General features: G+C 43.5%; 1 protein-coding gene across 3 annotated transcripts; it reads right to left on the bottom strand.

Moving 5' to 3' along the window:
* Window positions 1–2,041: 2,041 nt before the first annotated feature.
* sp4 (sp4 transcription factor) lies at window positions 2,042–21,849 on the bottom strand. Of its 3 annotated transcripts, none has more exons than XM_063185638.1 (8): window positions 21,203–21,849; window positions 20,734–20,810; window positions 19,026–20,309; window positions 18,024–18,141; window positions 17,241–17,438; window positions 10,912–11,119; window positions 10,296–10,495; window positions 2,042–5,903 (listed from the first exon to the last, which is right to left on the bottom strand). In XM_063185638.1, the coding sequence occupies exons 1-8, from the start codon at window positions 21,207–21,209 to the stop codon at window positions 5,590–5,592; spliced, it is 2,406 nt and encodes an 801-aa protein (XP_063041708.1). In that variant the 5' UTR covers window positions 21,210–21,849; the 3' UTR covers window positions 2,042–5,589. The 3 variants fall into 3 exon arrangements, with proteins under 3 accessions (XP_063041708.1, XP_063041709.1, XP_063041710.1); XM_063185639.1 differs by having other exon boundaries at window positions 17,241–17,435; XM_063185640.1 differs by lacking the exon at window positions 21,203–21,849 and adding an exon at window positions 20,921–21,128.
* Window positions 21,850–21,909: the final 60 nt, after the last annotated feature.

Below are 21,909 nucleotides of genomic sequence, written 5' to 3'. Positions count from 1 at the left end.
TGTCACCCCCATGCTGCTGTTAGTGTTGTTTGTGGTGGTGGTGGTGGTGGTGGTGCTGTTGGGGATATTGTTGTTGTTGGTGGTGGTGGTAGTGGTGCTACTGCTACTTTTGGTGGTGGTGGGAGTGGTGCTATTGTTCTTGGTGCTGGTGGTAGTGGTAGTAATGTTTGTGATGATTATGGTATTGTTGGTGGTGCTGCTGTTTGTGATGGTGGTGGTGCTGATAGTGACGCTACTACTACTCCTGGTCGTGGTGGTGCTTTTGGTGGTGGTGTTGGTGGTTGTGGTGGTATGGTGCTACTGCTACTCTTGGATTTGGTGGTGGTGGTGTTGTTGTTGTTGTTGGTGGTGCTCTTGGTGATGGTGGGGTTGCCACCAGAAAAAACAGCAGATGTTTACCTGACGTTTACCTTGTCTCCCTCTGCGGCACTCAATGCCAGCTCCTGACCTGTCAATCAACTATGCAGAGAAAAACACCCCCCCAACAAACACACACACACACACACAGACACAGACACAGACACAGACACAGACAGACACACACACACACACACACACACACACACACACACACACACACACACACACACACACACACACACACACACACACAACCCTCCATCTCCCCACTGTCGCTCACACACAACATACCAATTAACGGGTTTCATTGAAGAAGAAAAAAAAACCTGGGAATGAGACAAAAAAAGGAAAATTATATCATCATAAGTTGACAGTGTTGCTGGCAGTGAATGTTCTAATTGCTTCAGTTTTATGACATGTGTCAAAACATGCTTAGAGGGAGATTTGTCTTGGGGCTTTCACTCGTTTATGCTAAAGACTTTGAAACCTTTTGAGAAGAAGCTTGCCTTAAAACAAATAAACGGATAAAATTATTCAAAAGGAACATGGGTGGGCCTCTCAATTGTTGGCCAAATCATCTACCTGCATTTTTAATTGTGTATAAAGCATGTGTATATATACCTACATGTAATAAGGTATGTAAAAAAATGCATGCTATATATAACAGGCCTATCTAAAGCCCATATAATATACAATATGTAGGCCTAACAGGCCTCTCTCCAATCTCTTCTCCTTTCACAAGTCTCTGCACCTTAAACTGTTTTGAGAATGTGTAATGCCCAATGACGGATATGTGAAATCATCATGACAGAAAGTAAGCTGGTCCACTTCAGTCTTCTTCTTTTGACTATTCTCACCTTGATAGGCACGCTTTTGCTGTCCTGCATCTGGCCTCAGTGAGGTGGGATGTGCATTGGATTCTCTTTTACAGGCTGTAATGAACACATGGTCAGCAGAGGACGCTGTTGAGTCATTGAAGTCCCCTTGGCAGAAGAATGTACAGCACACACAGCACTGAGAGCAGCAGCAGTGGCAGTGACGGCGGGGTCAAAGTCTAGTGGCTACAGCTCAGTAGTACTCAACTCAGGCCTTATCTGCAGCGGTCCAAGCTCAGATTAGCCAATGGAGCAGAACGCTGCGAAATCCAGAAATCAGGCAAAACCACATCATGAGCTACAGTAGTGAAGATTTAGTTGTGGGCAAAGACTTCCTTTTTAGAGTCAGAACATCTCACAGTCAGTTTTCCACTTCAGAATTAGAACCGATGAAATTCCTTGGTTGATGAAATGTCAATAAATTTTTTTCTTTGATTTTTGAAAGCTCCAAAAAGAATTAGTTTCATGCAACTGAATTCTTTTGACTAAAGATGAGCTGAACGAATGAGAATTTTCAGACATCATGATACATTTGAGTATTTCTTAATGTCTCTATACTGTAGCCTCTTTGCACAGATGGGCCCGCTGATGGGCTGCCTGGTTCACTCATTGCTTAAGACTTTACTACACCATAACAACACTGATTTACAGAGGGTCTGAACTAACAAATTAAGACATGGCGGTTACAATTTAAGTCAGTAAGGTTATGGGCTCAGTGCAAAGGGGTTAACAAATGAAGAATAAAATGTGAATGGCCAAGATGCCTAAATATGAGTGATACAAAAGGGCAGTATATTTAAGACAGATTTTATTCACTTATTTTCAAGTGTTATGCAGGCAATTTTCTCCTTTTTTCCATTCCTCCTCCATTCACATAACACATTTGTACAAAGTCTTTTTTTTGAAAAATATCAAGAAAAAAATTCAGCCTTTGAGGCTAACCTGGCAAAAAAACATTATCAAAGGTCATGGAGACAAACGAACATCTTAGAAAAAGATTTACAAATGAGATGTCACTAGAAAATATCAAAGAAAATCAGTCGTCACACAAAATATTACCAAAAACATCTAAACTTGTTTGGTATCAACCATTTCATTTGAAACTTTTTTTTTTGCTTGGTATTTTTTCCATCTGTTTTCTTTTGAAATGCATTGTGATGTGGAGGAAAAAAAAGATTATTTAAATTAAAAAGTAATGGATATATTTATAAAAAGGACCACATTTAGAAATAAGAATTCAATACTATTAGCAGAAAACAAAAAACATGCTGCACATAATCTCTGAATTGACAGCGCACGACACACGTCAGCAATTTCTGCAAAGGCAAATATTAAAAATACGGATAAATAATAAATTAGCGATACACAGTTTCTCATCTACAGTTGCCTGTGCTGTAAGGAAAGGGGTGTGGCTTGCATGGGAGGGGGAGGGGCATGGTTGGGGGTGAGAATTTAATTGGACAGGGGTTGGGCATTCTGGGTAGTATTTGTTTCCTTTTTTTCTTCACAATAAATTAAATTAAATTAAATTAAGATAAATTAAAAAGAGAGACCTTTACTCACGAAACGGACACAGATAGAAAACACCACCAGACACGTTTCAGAACAGCGTTAATGATTCTAGACCGTAGGGACAATAACACCCTGCCCACCATGGAGGCTGACACAAGAGCAATGTTGGGTGAGGGGTGTACTGGACACAGTGATTATAGGGAGTGGGCCAGTCAGTGAACGCCTGTGTGTGTGTGTGTGTGTGTGTGTGTGTGTGTGTGTGTGTGTGTGTGTGTGGATTTCCACTATAAGGGATTTCTGCTGAGAGAAGTGTGTCCTCATGGGTTTGACTCCAGTTTATGGGTGCGTAGGACTTGGGTCAGGGTAGGGTGAACAAACTATTTACGCATTTCTTTTTTTTTTGTCCTTAGAGAAGGATTTGCAACCTGACCATACGGGAGACTGAAGCAAAAAGGGCTTTAAAACAAAACAAACAAACAAATTAAAGAAAAGAAAGAGTGCTGGCTCGCCATTGAGTTCACAAGTTTCTCTAATAAACATTTTCACAATTTGTAAGGCCTTGGGTCTCCCACACTCATACACACTTTGGGGAGACTCCTGGCTTACGTACATAACCGGAGCCGTACTGCAAGTTTGTGTTAAGGCATTGTAGTACAGTTTGTATGACTTGAGAGACAAAAGACCTTTCCGCTTCTTGTTGTTATTGTTTTTTTTGTCCTTTTCTCATTTTGTGTTTTTTTCTTTTAAAACTCCTGTATTAAAGAAACCTACATTTCTCCCCCAAACCCTCATTTAATGTAAACATGGTTTCACGAAGATTGTCTTGAAAGTATTGCTTTCGCCAAAACGTAGCACGCCACAGAAAGCTTGATTGTGTTCTGTTTTTCCCATCACCTCCATCACCATCTATTCTAGAAACTGTGACACTTACAATTTATTATATAGGAATGCTTTGTTTTTTTAACATTTAATTTAACGTGTGCTTTTAATTATTTTCATACTTCTTGATCTTTTCCTTCTATTTACTCTTCTTTACTAAACAAGAACTTTTAGAATCTGGTTATCAATAAAACATGTATAAATCCAAATATAATCTTAGAAAGTCGTGCTTTGCCCAAGTCTTGAGAATAGAATCTGAGGTTTTATCCATTGGCAAATAAACTTGCATACCTTGTAGATATCTAGAACTTGCTATCTACATGAGTTTAGGTAGGAACCCAAAAACAGTTAGTCCAATAAAAACCACTGATGCACCTCAGAAAAGAGGAGAGGCAATGTCAAAGAGACCAAGACATCGTTTTATTGTTAACTATTCTGCTAAGACGTTAACACTTTATTTTAAGGTTAAAATGCTAGCCACTAATATACGCCTAACCATCTGTAAAGTAGACATGTATTAGACATATTTTTAGGTATGTATTCATACATTTCTTGTTTACAGCCAATAAGGCCTTTATTATTGGTGTAATGGTAATAAGGACCTAATAGGGCCCTAACAAATGTCTTTTATACAGATGGTGATTAGACATGGCTAACACGTGAACCCTACTCTAAAGTGTTAATCGCTAAGAGATCTGACTGAAAAGGAACTACGGTATGTTTAGGACCATCAAGTGCTGTACTGTGTACCTGTTTGAGAAGTTCACATTAGGTCCTGGCCTGAGGGCCTCTACTGAACGTAAAAGGGATTTTAGGTGACCTGTTTTAACTTTGCTATTACGTATATAACTAATTCATCCCTATTTATGAATAACAACAGAAGTACATATCTTTGTGCATAGAAATAGATTCTTACAACCCCCAAGACTTGTGGTGGTGGTGATTCGTACAAGAGAACCACAGCCCCCTCAGCATTGTGCTACTGCTCTGATTTAGTAATATACCTTTTTTACCTGGCTACCGATAATATTGTAATCATTTTTCTTTCTTTCTTTTTAGCTTTAGACTATTTTTATGTCGTCATATGCATTAGTTTTAGACTCTTTTAGAGAAATGAAACATAAAAATTCAAATGAAATTTTTAAAAAGTCAGGTGCACTTCTCCATTTGTCCATTTCAACTTGGCACCGTAGAAGAAGCAAGGTGCCATGTAAAGAAGAGGAAAAAACAAACAAACGAACTGACAAACAGAAAAATGGCCTCGTTTGACCGAAACAGATGCAGCCGCATGCAGTCAGTAAAACACACACTTTGAGCTCAAATTAATACAGGATGGTTGGATTTCTATTTCAGAACTCGATTTCATGCAACACTTTCAGCCCAGAATGCATTTCTGACTGCGTGTGTGGTTGCATCCGTTTCGACCAATCCTAATGTGGCCAGAGACTGCACACTCATTGGCCATGTTCTCGATACTACAAAACCATCAAATCTGAACAAAATTTGGTGCTGTGCACATGGTTACCAACGTGTCATGTGGACCGGTGCACTGCATCGATTTGATCGGATTGGAGCGTTTTTGTTTTTTTTTCACAGTCGTGAATGCGGCCAATGACAGATAAGGAGGTGTGGCTACTCAAACTCTTCTTCCTCCTCCAGGCCGTTATTAGATCGGACACCAAGGTTCCATTCTATACAGCTAAACGGACTTGAAGGATGTTCAGCTGTCGGTTTGCAACCAGAACAAAGGAGTTCTTTGTTGGAACCACAAATCAGAATCGCAGCCTTGATATCGGGGAGGGACACGATCGATTGGCAATTTCCAACCAGGAAACCAACCAGTGTTCTGGTTACAAATCGACAGCTGAAAATGCTTCAAATCCATTAAACCGTGCTGTGTCCATACACCTTTCAGTCATTGGATCGAACAAAAAAAACACGAAAAAGAAGGGTGTGTCACTGTCTACTCAAACTCCTCCTCTTCCTCCTCCAGGTTGTTGGAGGTGGTGGGCGTGGCTGGGCTGGAGTCCTCCTGGCCGAGTGCCTCCACGGTAACCATCCTGGGCGAGCCCAGCGCTCCCTCGCCATCCCCCTCCCCTTCCCCCTCCCCCTCCACCTCGGCCTCGTCCTCTCCGCCTGTGTCCTCCATGTCCTCCGTGGTGATGATGGCCAACGCCGTGCCGCCCTTCTTGTTCTGGTGCGTCTTGATGTGCTTGGAGAGGTGGTCGCTCCTCATGAAGCGCTTGGAGCACTCCGGGCACTCGAACCTCTTCTCACCTGATAAAGAAGGAAGAAGGAATAGAGTCTTTTAACCCATTTTAGCCTAAGCCCTTTTTGGGAAAATGTGCCCTCTCCTCCCTGTTAAAACTTTAATATCTCAGCCTCCGAAGCACATACAAACATGAAATAAGTTCTATTTAAAAGCTCGAACCTTTATTTTGCACTAGAATGTGTTCATTCAGCTCTAACATACCCACATTTTTAGTGAAGCAGCTCAAATCTCAAGAACCTAAATGCACCGTATATGTCGCTCCAGGACACAATGTGTTAATTAATAAGTAGAGACAGATTGAAAGAAGGAATAGAGTCTTTTAATGGTAAAATAAAAACAATGCCTGGACACTTGAAGCTCTTCTCACCTGATGGACACGCAATCGCAAATGGAAAAGAATAGATTATTTTAATAATGGTAAAACAAAAACAATGTTAAGACACTTTGTTTTTTTTCAAATCCATTCTCGCCTGAAATATGGAAGGAAGTTTTCGGTGATAAAATCAAAATAATGCCTGAATGTGTTTTTTTTTTTAAAAATTTTAAAAGTCTGTTCTCACCAGAAAAATTAAGGAATGGACGCTTTCAACAATAAAACCAAAACTCGAACGTGAACAAGTTTTGTTGTAGTTGTTGTTTTCTCAATTTTTTACTATTTGCAAACTTTCAACTAAGCTGGACAACACTTCTGCATGTACACTAATAATTTGTCAGGAACCCGCTTTTAGAACTTGTAGGTGTTTAAAATGAGTGCGAGTCTTGCGTTATATTGAAGAGCGCCCTGCTTTTGAAGTAGAGTCTGTGGTTTCTTATGTCACCATCAACTGGGGGATTTCCACTCAACGCTGAATGCTGCAGCAACCCTGCAAGGCATAACTGAGCGTTGTGCGAATCTGAAGCACTTTTAAAAACAATGATGCACTTCACACAATTTATCCATTTTTAGCGTATCCAAGCCATCCAGGGTTGCCAAATGTTCCAGCCCAATAAATGTACAAAAACCGCCTGGAGGCACTAAATTCTACAGATTTCTATGGCCATTATTCTACAGAAAAACCTGCCCAATATATATATTTTTTAATCCGCAGATGACCATCCTAAGCAGCTCAATCGGGCGCGAAACCACCCAAGCTGATGACCCTAAAGCCAACTGTCAACTGAGCCTTGTGTAAATCTGAAACACTTATAACAGCAATGTCGAAGTGTAAACGGGTGAGCACTTTACACACAGCTAACCCATTTTACATCTTATCCAAGCCATCCGATAACCAGTGATGTTAGAACCACTACTACTTCATGACCGCTTTGTCAGGTATGACGGGTCAGGGGTGAAAAAGGTGAGAAAGCTGCGGCGTGGCGCGGTGGCACGGGGCGGCGCGTGTACTGCAGCGGTGCGCGCGCATGTGTGGTGTGCAGTTGCATTTTTGGGGGATAGTGTTGTATAAGAGTCATACTAGAGGGGTCTGGGGGCATGCTCTCCCATGGGAGAAAATTTAGCTAAAACCGTCTTTAAATGATGAATTTTGAGCATATTGTAGCGACCCAGGGACAGTGAACATAAGAAGAACTGCCGACCATCTTCGTTACTTCATGATTGTCATGCTGTCATGTCTGATGAGGGGGGCAGATAGATAGATAGATAGATAGATAGATAGATAGATAGATAGATAGATAGATAGATAGATAGATAGATAGATAGATAGATCGATAGAGTTTTGGTTCTCAGCCTTTTTTTAAAATAAATTCCCCCTTGACCTCATCATAAGCTTCCCATCACCCCATTGACCTCATCAAAACCCTGCCAATGCCCCCCTTAAAAATTAAATAGACTAATGTCCCCCAATGGCAACTAAGCACCCGCTCCTCTCAACACTATCCAATGTCCCCTCAACGCTTGCCTGGTTGTGATCTCGTTTGAACAGTTAATCATCATATTTCAGACAACTTGTAGGCCTAATACAAAAATTCTCAAATTTTAGTCCATTCACCTAGTATATCTATTTCCCTATGAAAAAATAATAGGAAAGCTCCAACTTTGACCGTGAAAAAAACAGTTTGACCGTGTTCCACTAAATATAAATCGGTAGATTTTTAATATGTCATTATGATGTAGGCTACCAAGGGATTACAAAACACGTGGCATGATTCCTATAACAATTTGTCCTGTGTCAAACGATTGACTAAGTTAGGCTTCGCTCTTTCTCCCTCTCCCTCTCTCGTGCGTGCTATAAGAAGCCGCAGCATGATTCGAAGCATGATGTTGGATGCCTCGCGTAGCCTACATGCGCTTCTTCTCCGTAGTGCCTACTAGATACTTTCGCCATTTCGTAGCGCACAGATCCGCTAAAATAGCCATCAGGAAAACGTGCCGTAGTCCTACCCAAGCTTTCATTAACGGAGCTCTTTTGAGAATAAATACTTTTTCACGTGGGCAGGGCAAATGCGGTTTCAAATTATTAGGAAAAACAGCTTACCCACTGTGGCTAACTACATCCACTCACTTCTCATCGAAATGCTTGCGTCTTGATCTCATAACAAGTATCATGATCTCAAATAGCTACCTCTCTGGGAAACGTGTAGACTATCTGTGACAGATCGTTTGGACATTTGCTTATAATCAGAGATGTTCTAGAACTAAGATATTTGATACAACTACGCCAGCCCCGCAGACCAAAGCGGCACCTGTTTAAAACTGGGCTTTCAAAGATAAGTATGAAGGGTGGGACTTAGATTGTGCTCGTTAACGTTATTGGCTGTGCCGACAACAACAAATGCTGTGATTGGTCAAACGTCATTGTCAGTTGTGGAATCTCTTCTGAAACTGTATGAAGTTTTCTGCGGTAGAGCGCTACTTAATGATACAGTAAGTTGGCGCTACAGTTTTCTCCTCGCTTGACCCCCCCCCCTCCTATTTTTTTTTCTCCTCGGATCTACACGATTCACAGAAATGACCCATTTTGATTTCAAAACGGCGAATTTCGCCGAAAGGTGAGGGATTTTCATGCCTGTTTGTTCTCTGCAAAGTGATCTTGAGGAAATCACATATTCCCTTGTCTTGGAAATCCTTCCACTTTTCAAAAAAAAATTCACAAACTCAAATATGTTTTGTCTCTGTATAATAATTCACTTTTCTTACATTGACAGACCAACTCAGATAAATGTATGATGATGTCTGATCGGGGCTGGCCTGGGGGAAAAATAGGGCCCGGGCACTTTTGCATAAAAGGGGCCCCTGAAAAATAAGCGGCGCAGAACGGACTCACCGATGGGCCCCGCACCCTCGTGGGCCCCTGTCAGAAATGTAAAAAAAAAAAAAAATTGGGGGAAATGCCCGCTATGCCAGATGGCCAGTCCAGCCCTGTGTCTGATCATTTTTTCCCCAGATAATTTCCAGCTCATCTCACCTATGGACCATGACTTTTTTTGTGCAAAAGTAATGCTGAGCTTTTTGAAATAACGACAAACAGGTTGATGAGCCTGCATGTCATGTGTGTCAGTGAGGGGGTGGACAACTATAATTATGGCCATTCTTTATAACAATGCAAATATACATGTGCTACAGGTGAGAGTGGGTGTAGGAAATTAATGTGTGCGGCTTTGATGCGTCCTTCCACTGGAATTGGATGAGAGCAACACCTCAGTGTCTCCTCAGAATGACATGTATGAGCTATAATCGAACTCTGGTCAGATGAGAATACCTGACATCTTTTCCAACACATCTTTGACAGTTAAGTGAATGTATGTACGCAGATATGAGTTTGTGTGGGTGTGTGTGTGTGGGCGTGTGTGTTACTGTGTGTGTGCCACAGTGTTTCTGTGGCTCATCACTTCGTGTTAACTTCTTTACTGTTTGTGTGTCTGTGTGTGTGTGTGTGTGTGTGTGTGTTGGGATGCTGCTCTAACTGATCACTGCATGCAAACCTATTTACGTGTGTGTGTGTGTGTGTGTGTGTGTGTGTGTGTGTGTGTGTGTGTGTGTGTGTGTGTGTGTGTGTGTGTGTGTACTGTACTACAGTCGTCAAGCACTCGTTAAGCACTTGCCGATACCAGGAACGATACTGCTATTACACAAAATAATGCAAAATCTTGTCACGTTCTGTGGACTTGAAAGTAACATGGAAAAAAGTGCCACCTGATACATTTACTAGCTTTTAAATCTACATGTAAATGGACAATAAAAACCATCACAGGTGGAAAAAAACAAGGCCATGCATTTATTTTCATTGTATTTTCATTTCATTTTATTTTCATTGTATTTTGGTGGTAAAAGGTATCGGTATCAGTACTCTGTATTGGCAAGTACACACATTAATGTACTCGTACTTGTATCTGTTTTCAAAAAAATGGTATTGGTGCATCCCTATACTGTACATGTGTGTGTTGTGCGTGTAGTGTACCTGTGTGTGTGCGGCGGTGCCGCTGTAGCTCGTCGCTGCGTGTGAACCTCTTGCCACAGAAGATCCAGTTGCAGACGAAGGGCCGCTCCCCCGTGTGCCAGCGCAGGTGGGCGCGCAGGTGCGACGTCTTGCCGTACACCTTCCCACAGCCCTCCATGTGACACACGTGCTGCTTCTTCTTAGACGGGTCGCTGTTGTTCCTGACATGTAGACACACACACACACATACACACACACACACACACACAAACACACACACACACACACACACACACACTATAATACAAATACGCCAATGGTACACAAGCTGCTTCTTCTTAAGACGTGTCCCTGGTGTTCCCGACAGACACAGAACCACACACACACGCTGCTTCTTTCTAGATAGCTATTGCTGTTGTTCCTGAGATACACACACACACGCACCAACACCACACACACACAGACACAAACACACACCATCACCACAGCCTTCTATATATGTGCTCCCTCTTTGTTATTGTTCCAGAGATTCTCTCTCTCTCTCTCTCTCTCAGCAGTTGGAGCACCACAAACACACACACACACACACACACACACACACACACACACACACACACTCTCTCTCTCTCTCTCTCACCTGCCCTCTCCGTCTCTGCAGTTGGGGCATGAGCATGCCACCCTGCGTAGCCTCTTGCTGGGTTGGCCCTCCTGGTCGGAGGGGCTCTGCACCTGACCCATCTGGTCTGGACTGACCGCGCTCAACGTCGCCGTGTTACCGATGTTGCCCACCGTCACGGTCACCGGGGACGACTGAACCTTGACCCCTTCCTGACCCTGCTGTTGACCTGTGGGAAAGAGCAGAGGGAGGGGGGGGTGGGGAGTAGAGGAGAGGGGAGGAGAGGAGAGAGAGGAAGTGAGTGGTGTGTGCAATGCAAGTGATGTAGCAGCTATGCTAAACTAGCTAAACTCTCATATCCCCTTTTACACTTTAAATACACATTAGTTTTGCAACGCCCTTTGCAAGCAAAGCAACATTTTTAGTTTTTGGGCATTTCTTGCCTGTTTCAGGGGAGACAGGTTGCAACGGGAGAGAGAGTGAGACAAGGGAGAATCAGGACATGACCTCAGGGCAGAATCGAACCCGGCCTCCGGGCGTATCGGTCTGTAACCGTTTGAGAGCCACGATCAGGGTCAGAGAATCAGACCATCGGCATCACCTCTGCACCAAACTAACTCTGTATGCAGCATATTGAGAATTTGGTGTGCTTTGATGATTGACACTTGAAAACCTGTCTGTGTCTGTTTCACTTTACACCTCTAGTATCAATCACATAACTCATGGCTAAGACCAGTGCCGGGGGTAACGGCATTAGAGTATAACGGCGTTACTAACGGAGCCTCATTTTGAGTAACGGAATAATTACTTAATTACTTTATCCATAAATGTAACGCTGTTCCTGTTACTCGGGAGGTAATGCTACGCACTACAATTTTATGAATTGCAGCGCCAGTGTGCAATGGCTGCTGACAAAATCAAGGAGCAAATGGCAACGCCGCATAAAGCTGTACCAAACCGGCTTTTAATATGCTCACATTCACCCTTTGCATGCCTGAGAACAAAATAGCTGAATGTGATTTGCTAAAAAGTTTTAAGTAGGCAGAGTGTCGGCTATCTTGCTCCCACGCGCATAAACAAAATCATTCTACACACAGAGCAGGGAGCGCATAAAGAATAGAAGAGACAACGGCAGTAAAGTCGCGAGGTTTCATGTTCCAATGGTAAATACCGTAATCATTTCACGCTAGCTACAGTCAAATGCAATAATGTTTACTTTATATCCAAAGTATACTGTGCCTTGGAAACAAAGTTATGTCCGTAACAAGCTACTCTAATTTTACTAAGCACTGCTAAACTTCGCATGGTGGCCTCCAAGCCCCGTCCAGCTAGTTTTAGCTGTAGCGAAGAGGGACACAGAGGCAAGCCAAACCTGATTTCTCAGGACATGAGTGAGCTCAACAAATTAATCGACAGGTATGTGGTTGAAAACATGTGTCCCCTATCCACTGTGGTGCCGGAGTTGTTAAGGGCTCTTGTTGCAAAAAATCCATCTCGTGGAAGAGAAATGAGCACATCCCTAAAGACGTTGTGAACTGTATTTGTTTGTAACTGTAACATTCATCACTGATAATAGGCCTAGGTCATAAAGATATTAGATAGTAGCATCTTAAGCAAAAATAACATCACAGCCAAAAAAACAAAAAAAAAGTAACGCAAAAAATAAATTTCCTGGTAACTAGTTACTTTTATGGTGAAGTAACGCAGTTGCTAACGCAATTACTTTTTGGAGAAGTAACTGGTACTTGTAATTAGTTACTTTTTCAAAGTAACTTTCCCAGCACTGGCTAAGACTCCAATGCCTCTTTTCCACTTCTGTTTTTCTGGTAGGCCTACAGCTCGACACAGCGCGACTCGGTCACCACTTTTTGCTTTTCGAATAGGCACGGCACAGCTCAATCGTAAAGCAAAAAAAAGGCAGCCGAGTCACGCTGTGTCGAGCTGTGGGCCTACCAGAAAACCGCAGTGGAAAAGAGGCCTAAGAGTGTTTTCATACGGGGAACTCAGACCTGTGATTCATCATTTTCTGTGCATATGTGAATGCTCTATAGTGGCCCGAGACCTCTCGGATGTGAACCGTACCGAGACCTTTCTTGTAGTAGTCTCAGTGCAATTCGCTTCTGAGTCCTGACAAGTTACACTTGTCACTAGGTGTAATCACTTACAGAGAGGTAGAGGGGACCAGGTGTAATCAAAAAGAGAACTGACACACCATAAAAAGCCTAACAGAACCAGAAAGAGCAACGGGTTCTTTTTACAATATAAGCTTACTCACAATATGAACAAAAACAGAACTGAATACTTTTGCTGTTGGCTCACTTTTTGGTTCACTTAAAGGGCACTAGGTGTGAAAATACCCTAAGAAAAAAAAAACCTCAAGCACCTTCCCCACAGCAGCTGTGAATAAGCAATTCACCCAATTCATAACAAACGCTCCACTAATGTGCAATGTCCATTTGGTGTACTACTACGTACTACCCACAGTGCACAGAACACACAACGGTAGTTGTCTACAATGACTGTGCAATATTAGAAAATGTCCATTCTATTCTATGCTATTCCATTCTATTCTATTCTATTCTATTCCATTCTATTCTATTCCATTCTATTATTAGCAGCAGATGCCGACGTGTGAGCTGAGCTCATGTGTGCTGCATGTTTCGGAACAAAATGGCAAGAAGAGAGAGAGAGAGAGAGAGAGAGAGAGAGAGAGAGAGAGAGAGAGAGAGAGAGAGAGAGAGAGAGAGAGAGAGAGAGAGAGAGTCTTCTTCCTCTTTTCAGAGAAGTGCCTGAAGATCACATGTCTGCTGAAGAAGGGGCACAGCGAGACTCACAGACATCTGTGAACATTTCCCCCTGCATGAGGATAGCAGAGAGGAGGAGAGCAGAGGAGAGCAGAGTTGCTACTACTGGGCTGCTACTATGGGTCTTACTAATTTCCTACAAAAGGTCAGGTCAGGATCTGCATTAATAGAGCACAGATTTCAGGCGTGAACTCTGGGCAAAAGAAGCTTCAGCTGTTTCAAACTTCGACAATCGCTAATGTTAGGTGATGTAGGAAATGTGCCAGTGGCAAACGATAACTGGCTAGATTATGATGCGAAAAACAAATACTAAACAAACAAACAAACAAAAAAACTGAACAAATATACATAACACACTGTGTTGTTACCAAATAATGAGATTATACACAGTTTTCTCTGATGAAATTGGTACAATAAATGCCTTTTCAGGGTAGAAAATTGGTAATCCCTGATCAGTCAGTGAAAGATTTCATGGCAATAGGCTTCACTGCAACTTTCACAGAAGACACAGCAGTGAAAAAGGGGTGAAACACTATGCCACCTTTTCCACTTTCCCCCAATAACATAAAAACACTATTATTTTTCTGTAAACAGAGGCTTGACTGCTAGATTGTTGATTTCACAGCTTGCTTCTTATAAGGATACATACGTTCTTAGGCTACTGTTGCAAAGATTTGACAGTTGCTTTAAGAGAAATAGAAAAGAATGTTCTGCAGGCCTCCTTTTTCACATATTCTAGCGGAACAGTGAGTCAGACATTCTGATGCATCATTCTAGGACGACTTCCAACTGTCAGGCATTCCTAGAATCAGACTGTGACATAATTGTACAATTTCTGAAGAAGAACAACTCTGGGTCACAGCCAAGAAAACCCAGAAACATTCCTTAAGGGCAAGAGATTGCTACTTTGACAGGAGTTTTTCCCCCGTTGAACATAGTGGCCAAAGTGTGAAAAGAGGCTGTGTGATGCTACGTACATGGAAAATAAACAGCCCAGCCCAGTACTTTTCCTTTCCCATAAAACCCTTTTATATCTAAAATGTATATGATAGTAGGATCAAATGTCAAATATTGCCAATAGTGCACAAGACAAATCGGTATCCAACCAATTATGGTGAAGCATTCATCAACACACTAACGATATTTGTTAGAAATATATTAGATGAATTACTCTACCTCTGAATCAAAAGAAGTTTAGAGTCAACTCTAATTTAGAAGGTCTAATGTAAGAATCTTCCAACAGAGTTTGTGATAACAAAATAAAAACAAAAAAAATACAGAGCACAGAGCGTTTCACTGGCTCAACAGACCAGTTACCCAGAAGGCGTTTTCATCACACCCTAGCCCCAGTGCTGCTTGAGGGACACTTCCACAGCTTTCATGATCAAGTGTTTCCACAGTCAAAGTCTCAAGACCATTTAAAATGAAAGTGTGATCACAGGAAGTCTTGCTGTGCTTGACTAGGAACTACCTTCCTACGCAAAAGCCATCATCACCCCCGCCACAGTTCAAAAGAAAAGAAGAGGGGGGTGGGGCAACGGATAAAAACGCACATTTCACCGAAGTTTTTTTGCTTTATGTGTTTATGAGTTATGAGGTTTTTCTGTTTTTATTAATTTTTATGAGCACAAATACTCCCATACTCCTTTAGCAAAGGAGTATGGGAGTATACTGTCTGCATACTGTCTGCAAACTCTGCATTGTAGAGATGATGCTGTAGTTGGTGATCGCAATGATCTTCCTCAGGTGCTCTATTTCAGCTAGTCAACTCTCCTTGCTTGGTCACGTATAAACATGGCACCTTTCCTAACGGTAGCGACACATAGACGTGAATTTGGCCAAGCGAAGCCAACTTCGCTATTCATTCCTATGAGAGAGGCGAAGGCAAGCGAACAGGAGCGAAGCGAAATTATTAAAGAAAGATTAATGTTATGCTAATGAGGAGCGAATTCGCCTGCCGCGGCCCAATCAAATCAACAACATAACTGTTCCATTCCATTTGATTCGCTGCGACTACCTGATGACGGTTGAATTTCGCCTCTCTTCGCTTCGCTCGCTTCGCCTCCTATGTGTCCCTACCGTAAAGCTCTCCAGTTGTTCCCTTCCCAACTCTTGCTGCTTGTTTCTTTGCAACCCACCACCTCTCCAGTTCCACCTTGTCGTGTATAACATGGCTCAGGCTACTCTTTGTCATGTTGCCTCCTCTGATCATGGAGGAATTGCTAGTTCTCCTAATCTTTATCATAGCCTCTTTGTGCAGATGGGGTTGCTGGCGGGCCCATTCACTATTTGCTGAAAATACTAAACTACATCATAACAACATTGCTATGCCATTACAGAGAGCATTAACTAACAGATTAAGACATAGCCATTACAATTTTGGTGACAGTACATTGGCTATGCGCAAAGGGGTTAAATTTTAAATTGGGTGAGCATTCCTTATGCTGCAGCTGTCCTCAGACTCTCTGCTTTTTCATGAAACATGAAAAATCAGGGGACTCCTCTGGACAGAGACAAACCGGCCAAATCTAATTGATAACTTTTCAAAGAAAAATTTGCATTCAGAAGTTCATGTCTTGTGTTTCTTGAATTTAATGTACCACTATCTGACAGAACTGAGCCTTAAAAGCTCTCACATACAATCTGTCTCCCGTATCTGAATCTGTTGCCACAGGCATCCGAATGATGTATTGACTTTGGCCCAAATTGTTTACTCACTGTCCGAGTGTAAACACAAGCGCATAGTCTTATCAGCAGGGTATTACGTCTGGCCCAGGAACACACAAGGTGTCATGTCAGCATAAGAAAAAGAACTCCAGAGAAACAATAAAGATGAAATGGGGAAGTGTTTGTATATCGGATGCCAACTATCAGAGTTCAGGGCTAGAATGTTAGTAAACCTCCTTCCCAAAGCCTTCTACAGATATGATGGCGCTGAGCTATCGGCCCCTAGATCTTCCATGCCGGAGGGTTGCTGTGATTTGGATGATGCCAGTTCGACCCAGAGTGAGTTCCGGACTGCGCAGGAAGACCTTGGTTACATTGGCATCATTGCTTTTCAGGTCTATGCTTCCTCCACTTAGTGACTCCTTCAGTTGTGCATGGCACACATCACACATCCCTTAGCACAGTAGCTCTCAAAGTGGGGTCCGGGGACCCCTTGGCCAACATTTAGGCCAACATTTACCGACACAAAAAAACTATTGTCCAACAGTAGGCCAACATTTAACACAAAAAGCTCTTTGTACATAGGACTTCTGCATTTAAAAAACAACTATTTAAAACAATTTTGATCATTTATGGTGTGAATATGAGAGGGCCCTCTGATTTTTTTTCTGCTTCAGTACATTAGGGATGCCCTGGCGAAATAAAATGCTTCACATGTTTTCCCCCATATCCAAAAAGAGGTCCAGTTGCTTACATAGATTCTTTGCGCTAATGCAAAGCAGCATTTCAACGCATTATCCACACCATCCTGGACAATTTGTTACACAACACTGAAGAATAGCCAAAGAGGCAAGAAGGGGTTTGCGAGAGCTCCAGTACCTTGCACTCCGGTGATGGTGAGGGGCATCCCCTGCACCTGCACCCCTGCCGCCCCCAGCCCGGCGATGTTCACCGTCTGCACCCCCGTGCCCGACGTCAGCTGGGCAGCGCTGAGGATGATGGGCGTGCCGCCGAGCGCCTGCGGCGTGATCTGGGTGAACGTGGCCCCTCCTCCAGCGCCTGCCGCTGCTGTGCCTGCTGTGTCATAACGGTGTCATGACAAGTCATGAACGAGCCACAAAAAACTGTGCTATAAATACAATAATTAAGTGTAATTTCTTTGACTAAAATAGGTTGTGCTGTGTGTATGTGTGCATGTGTGTTGCAGAGCCTTTTAAAGGAGCCTGTCAAACCCAAACAATGTCAAGGTTTATTTATTTATTTATTTATTTTTAACCAAACTTGGTCAAGTGACCTAGTGAAGCATTCCCTTCTCTATTGTTGATTTTGCAAACAATGTCAAATTGTCATGACAATGGCCAGACACTTAATTACACTACTAGGTTCTTTAAATAATTTCATGAATATTAAAGGCCTTATTGCCGATAAATTAGAAACGCATGAATAAATATCTAACATCTGATTGATTGTGCTTAACGCATGACTTACAAGTCACTTACACAGATAGACAGTTGGGCGTATTAATGGGCTGACACGTGAACCCTATTCTACACTGTTACCAATTATTGTTATTACTACATACCCGTGTTGCCTGCCACCTTGGTTGAGCCGACATGTGAACTCTATTCTACATTGTTTGCAATTATTATTATCACTACGTACCCGCGTTGCCCGCCATGGGAGCCAGCGTGAGCTGCTGTGGCATGGCCGCGTTCTGCACCTGCACCGTCTGCCAGCTGATCTGGCCATTGGGGGAGAGCGTGGGCGCCCGGATAAGAACCTGCAAGATGACACACAGTAATGTCATAATAGTTATCATATATAATATAATATAATATAATATAATATAATATAATATAATATAATATAATATAAAATATATAATATATTGAAATGATAATACACAATGTGATATATACATGTATATAATAATGCTACATATAATGGTACATATATATTTTAATACTAACAACAGAAAAAATACCAACAATCAAGTCAAACAATCTGAATAGTTTTTTGGCCCTTATGCAAAATTGAGGTAATGAGGTTATCATTTGAGAATTTGAAAATAATAATAGAAAAAAATAAACCAGAGACCATTCGTACGGACCTCCACAAAGGCTGCTCAGATCACCACCAAAATCAGCTTGAGGTATTGTATATTGCAAACCAACATGCCGAAGTTTCCTTGCGTTGGCGAATTATTTAAGACAGCAAATTCCTTTCCATACGCCGGCGGTCCTATTCTATTTGCTGGAAATACTCAACTACATCATAACAACACTGCTATGGCAGTACCAAAAGCCTTAAGTAACAGATGAAGACAAAGCCATTGCAATTTTGATGACAGTAAGGTTATAACATAGGCTCTGCGCTAGGGGGTTAAACCTTTCCTTATGTGTACATACAGGACTTACCAATGTTAACATATATTTATAGTATAGTAAACATAGTACAGTGCACATTTCCAAATGTTTTGTTTATAATTAGTTAATTACTTACTAAGCAGCCGCAGGCCAGTTTCTTTATGTGCACATATAACCCATATTAACATTTGTAAATGTTTTATTGAGAATCAATACACCATTTACTAAGTATTAGTTAACTACTTACTAATTTTAATTATCCATCATTACAATCATTCTAAAGTGTTACGGAACCAACCTGTGTGGGGTTCTGGAAGGCCTGAAGCTGCAGGTTCTGCTGTAGATTGACTGGCATCTGGACCTGCTGCAGGGTCTGACCGGGCTGCAGCTGGACCAGCTGCTGGCCCTGCTGCTGTTGTGGCTGCTGGATCTGGATCTGCTGCAGTACCGGGTGGCTGACGATGTGGAACTGCTGGATGGGCTGGCCCCCGGCGGCCTGCTCTGCCGTCACCGTCTGTATCCCGTTGGCCTGGATCTGGGTTGTGGCAATGGTGACTGGGGGGTTCTGGGTTCCGTCCGGTGCCTGGTCCATTTGCTGGCTCTGGGGGTCCTTGTCTGTGGCGTCGCCATCGGCTAGCGCTGTTGGCATGGCGGCAGTGGTGGTTAGCGTGCTACCGTCGATGGCGGACACGATGGTGCCGTCGCTAGCGGTGGTGGCGGCGACCGTCGTGATGCCGGAAGATTCCGCTCCGCATACGGTCACCAGGTTGCCGTTGGAGACGGTGACCGCTTCACCTGGCTGCTGGACCAGCTGGACCGCCCCGCCGCCAGCGACGTTGTTGATGACGGGCAGGGCGAGGGTCATGCCGCCGATGTTTATGGGTACGGTGGTCACCATGGGCGCCGCCTGGGCACCTTGGATGGTCTGCAGCTGGAGTGGGAAGGAGGGCCGGATCTGGAGCGGGATGGCCTGATTGGCTACGTTCTGCGTGACTATGTTAGCTGTCGTCGCCGCACCTGCCCGCTGTGGTGTAGCAAGGATGGCCTGGTTGTTGCCGGTCGAGATCAGCTGGATCTGCTCCGGCTGAACACTTAACGACGTGGCGGCGCCGGCCGGGTTGATTTGGATCTGCTGCCCGTCGGCAGTCTGAAGGTGCGGTATGACCTGGTATTGAATGCCACCTGTGGAGTTGGGCATGTTCTGCACCTGGATGATCTGAAACTGCTGCTGTTGCTGCTGTCCGGCTGAGGCATTGTTGGCGCCGACCACTTTGACTTTGCGTCCGGAGGCGCCGCCATCGCTGGGCGCAGCGGCTGTGGCTATGGTCAGGCCTCCTGCTTGTGTCAGAGTGTCCTTTGTGACTGTGGTAGGCGTTGAGGCAGTGATGATCTGCCAGCCATTGCCGGTGAACTGCGCGGGAACGAACTCCAGCTGCTGCGCAGGGTTCTGGAGCTGCACGAGCCCCTGGCTGGGGTCAGCGATGATGATCTGCTGTGCCACTCCCGCCTGGCCCTCGCCGGCCACGCCCCCTATTTTACTGCATGTGGCCGCCAGCAGCGCCAGTGGAGACGGCTGCGAGTCCTACCAACCACACATCACCAGCAGAACACGCACGAGAGAGAGAGAGAGAGAGAGCTGTAAAAACTGTGGGCGGGTAATACAGGAAGAGTCGGTGGGTGGGAGTGAACTACATTTTTCATTTTCTTAGTAAACCTCTGGTCTGCAGAATAAAAACTAGGTCGTAAGCAATAAATTATTTTATTCGAAACCTTCACAGCTCAACTAATTGATAATCAATGCCTCAAACAGGGAAAAAGACATGCACATAAGAAAGTGACAGCAAGTCAACGGATTTATATTATACAACAAATATCACATGCACAACAACACATACAGTGGCAGCACATGCATGCACTGAAGGGAGCTAGGCAGCTACCGAACTCAACCAGGAAGTGAAAAAACTGGACCTAGTAGCAAGTGAGCAAATGTTTGAGGATTTGGATACCTGTGATCCTGAAGTTTTGCCCTTGTCACCTCCTCCTGATTTGCCCCCATCTGTTGCCATAGCTTCCTTCTTTTGATCTGTGAAAATGAAATCATAACATACGTTGAAAGCCACGATGGCCCAGTTGATAGTAAGGTGAGGGGCCACGGGATAACAAAGTGAGTATTAAAGAAATAAAACGGTTTACTTTAGCACGTCGCATGCCGTTATGTACAGCTGACATGCCATTTGACACAAACGCGTGCTTTAACGTTCTACTCAGTGGCATGAAAAGTAGCGTGAACACTGTCAAAGAAGGCTGTCCTTTCGACACATACTGCATAACCAACATGGCTCAATCGCCCGAACAAATTAAAAAGACAAAAAAAATCCACACAGGTATTTCATTTCTTAATAACAAAACGCGTGGATAACAGATTGGCGATGCATAAAAAGAGGGGTGGAGACGGATGGGAGGGAGGGTACGTACCACTCATCCCGCATTAATAAAACCGGAGAGGAGTTGTTTCAGAAAAAAAGGCCGGACGCTGTGGAGGCAGAGGCAGGCTGAAGCCCGGAGAAGGACGGCCTATTTTTCCACGAATGGCTACTGCTAGGCTGTGGCGTAGCTCCCCCGACCGCTGGCTCGCTCTGGCTCTGACGAAAGACCCACCCGTCAGGAAGGGCGGTACCAAATGCAAAGCACAATTTGTACGCCTGTATATAACTGTAACGTCGCACAAATGTATATACCGGCCAGGTCGCGTTCAATATCTTCTAGGTGGGCGCTGAGCGGAGTCGCGTTGGTGAATTTTCATCCGTGTCAAAAGTGCATTCATCGCTGAAGTATGTCCACACATCGAAGTTGCGACTGTCTACACCATGGTCCACCCACTTCCATTTAAATCGCAAGCGAACGCCAAGTCGTTCTCTTCTGTCACGGAGGACTGGTAGTTTTGCATTGCTCAGGACAAGTGCCTGCTATTTTTCATTTAATCAGTAACATCTTCATTTTCACTCTTGCATTATGCACGCTTTTTGATACACAATTGCATTTGAGCTATGGAAAGATTGCTATGGCTTTTGTGGGCGGATGTTCTCCTCCCACATATTCAGATTGGGCGACCCATCCTCACATGCGAGGGTTTATATGGGAGTTGTATTTGAGGTCCTTTCGTCTCGTTCGTCCCACTGTAC

Source organism: Engraulis encrasicolus, chromosome 20 (assembly GCF_034702125.1).
Source record: "Engraulis encrasicolus isolate BLACKSEA-1 chromosome 20, IST_EnEncr_1.0, whole genome shotgun sequence".
In the NCBI taxonomy this organism is placed as follows: domain Eukaryota; kingdom Metazoa; phylum Chordata; class Actinopteri; order Clupeiformes; family Engraulidae; genus Engraulis; species Engraulis encrasicolus.
The sequence above is the reverse complement of the archived record's forward strand: the minus strand, read 5'-3'. Positions and strand labels throughout refer to the sequence as shown.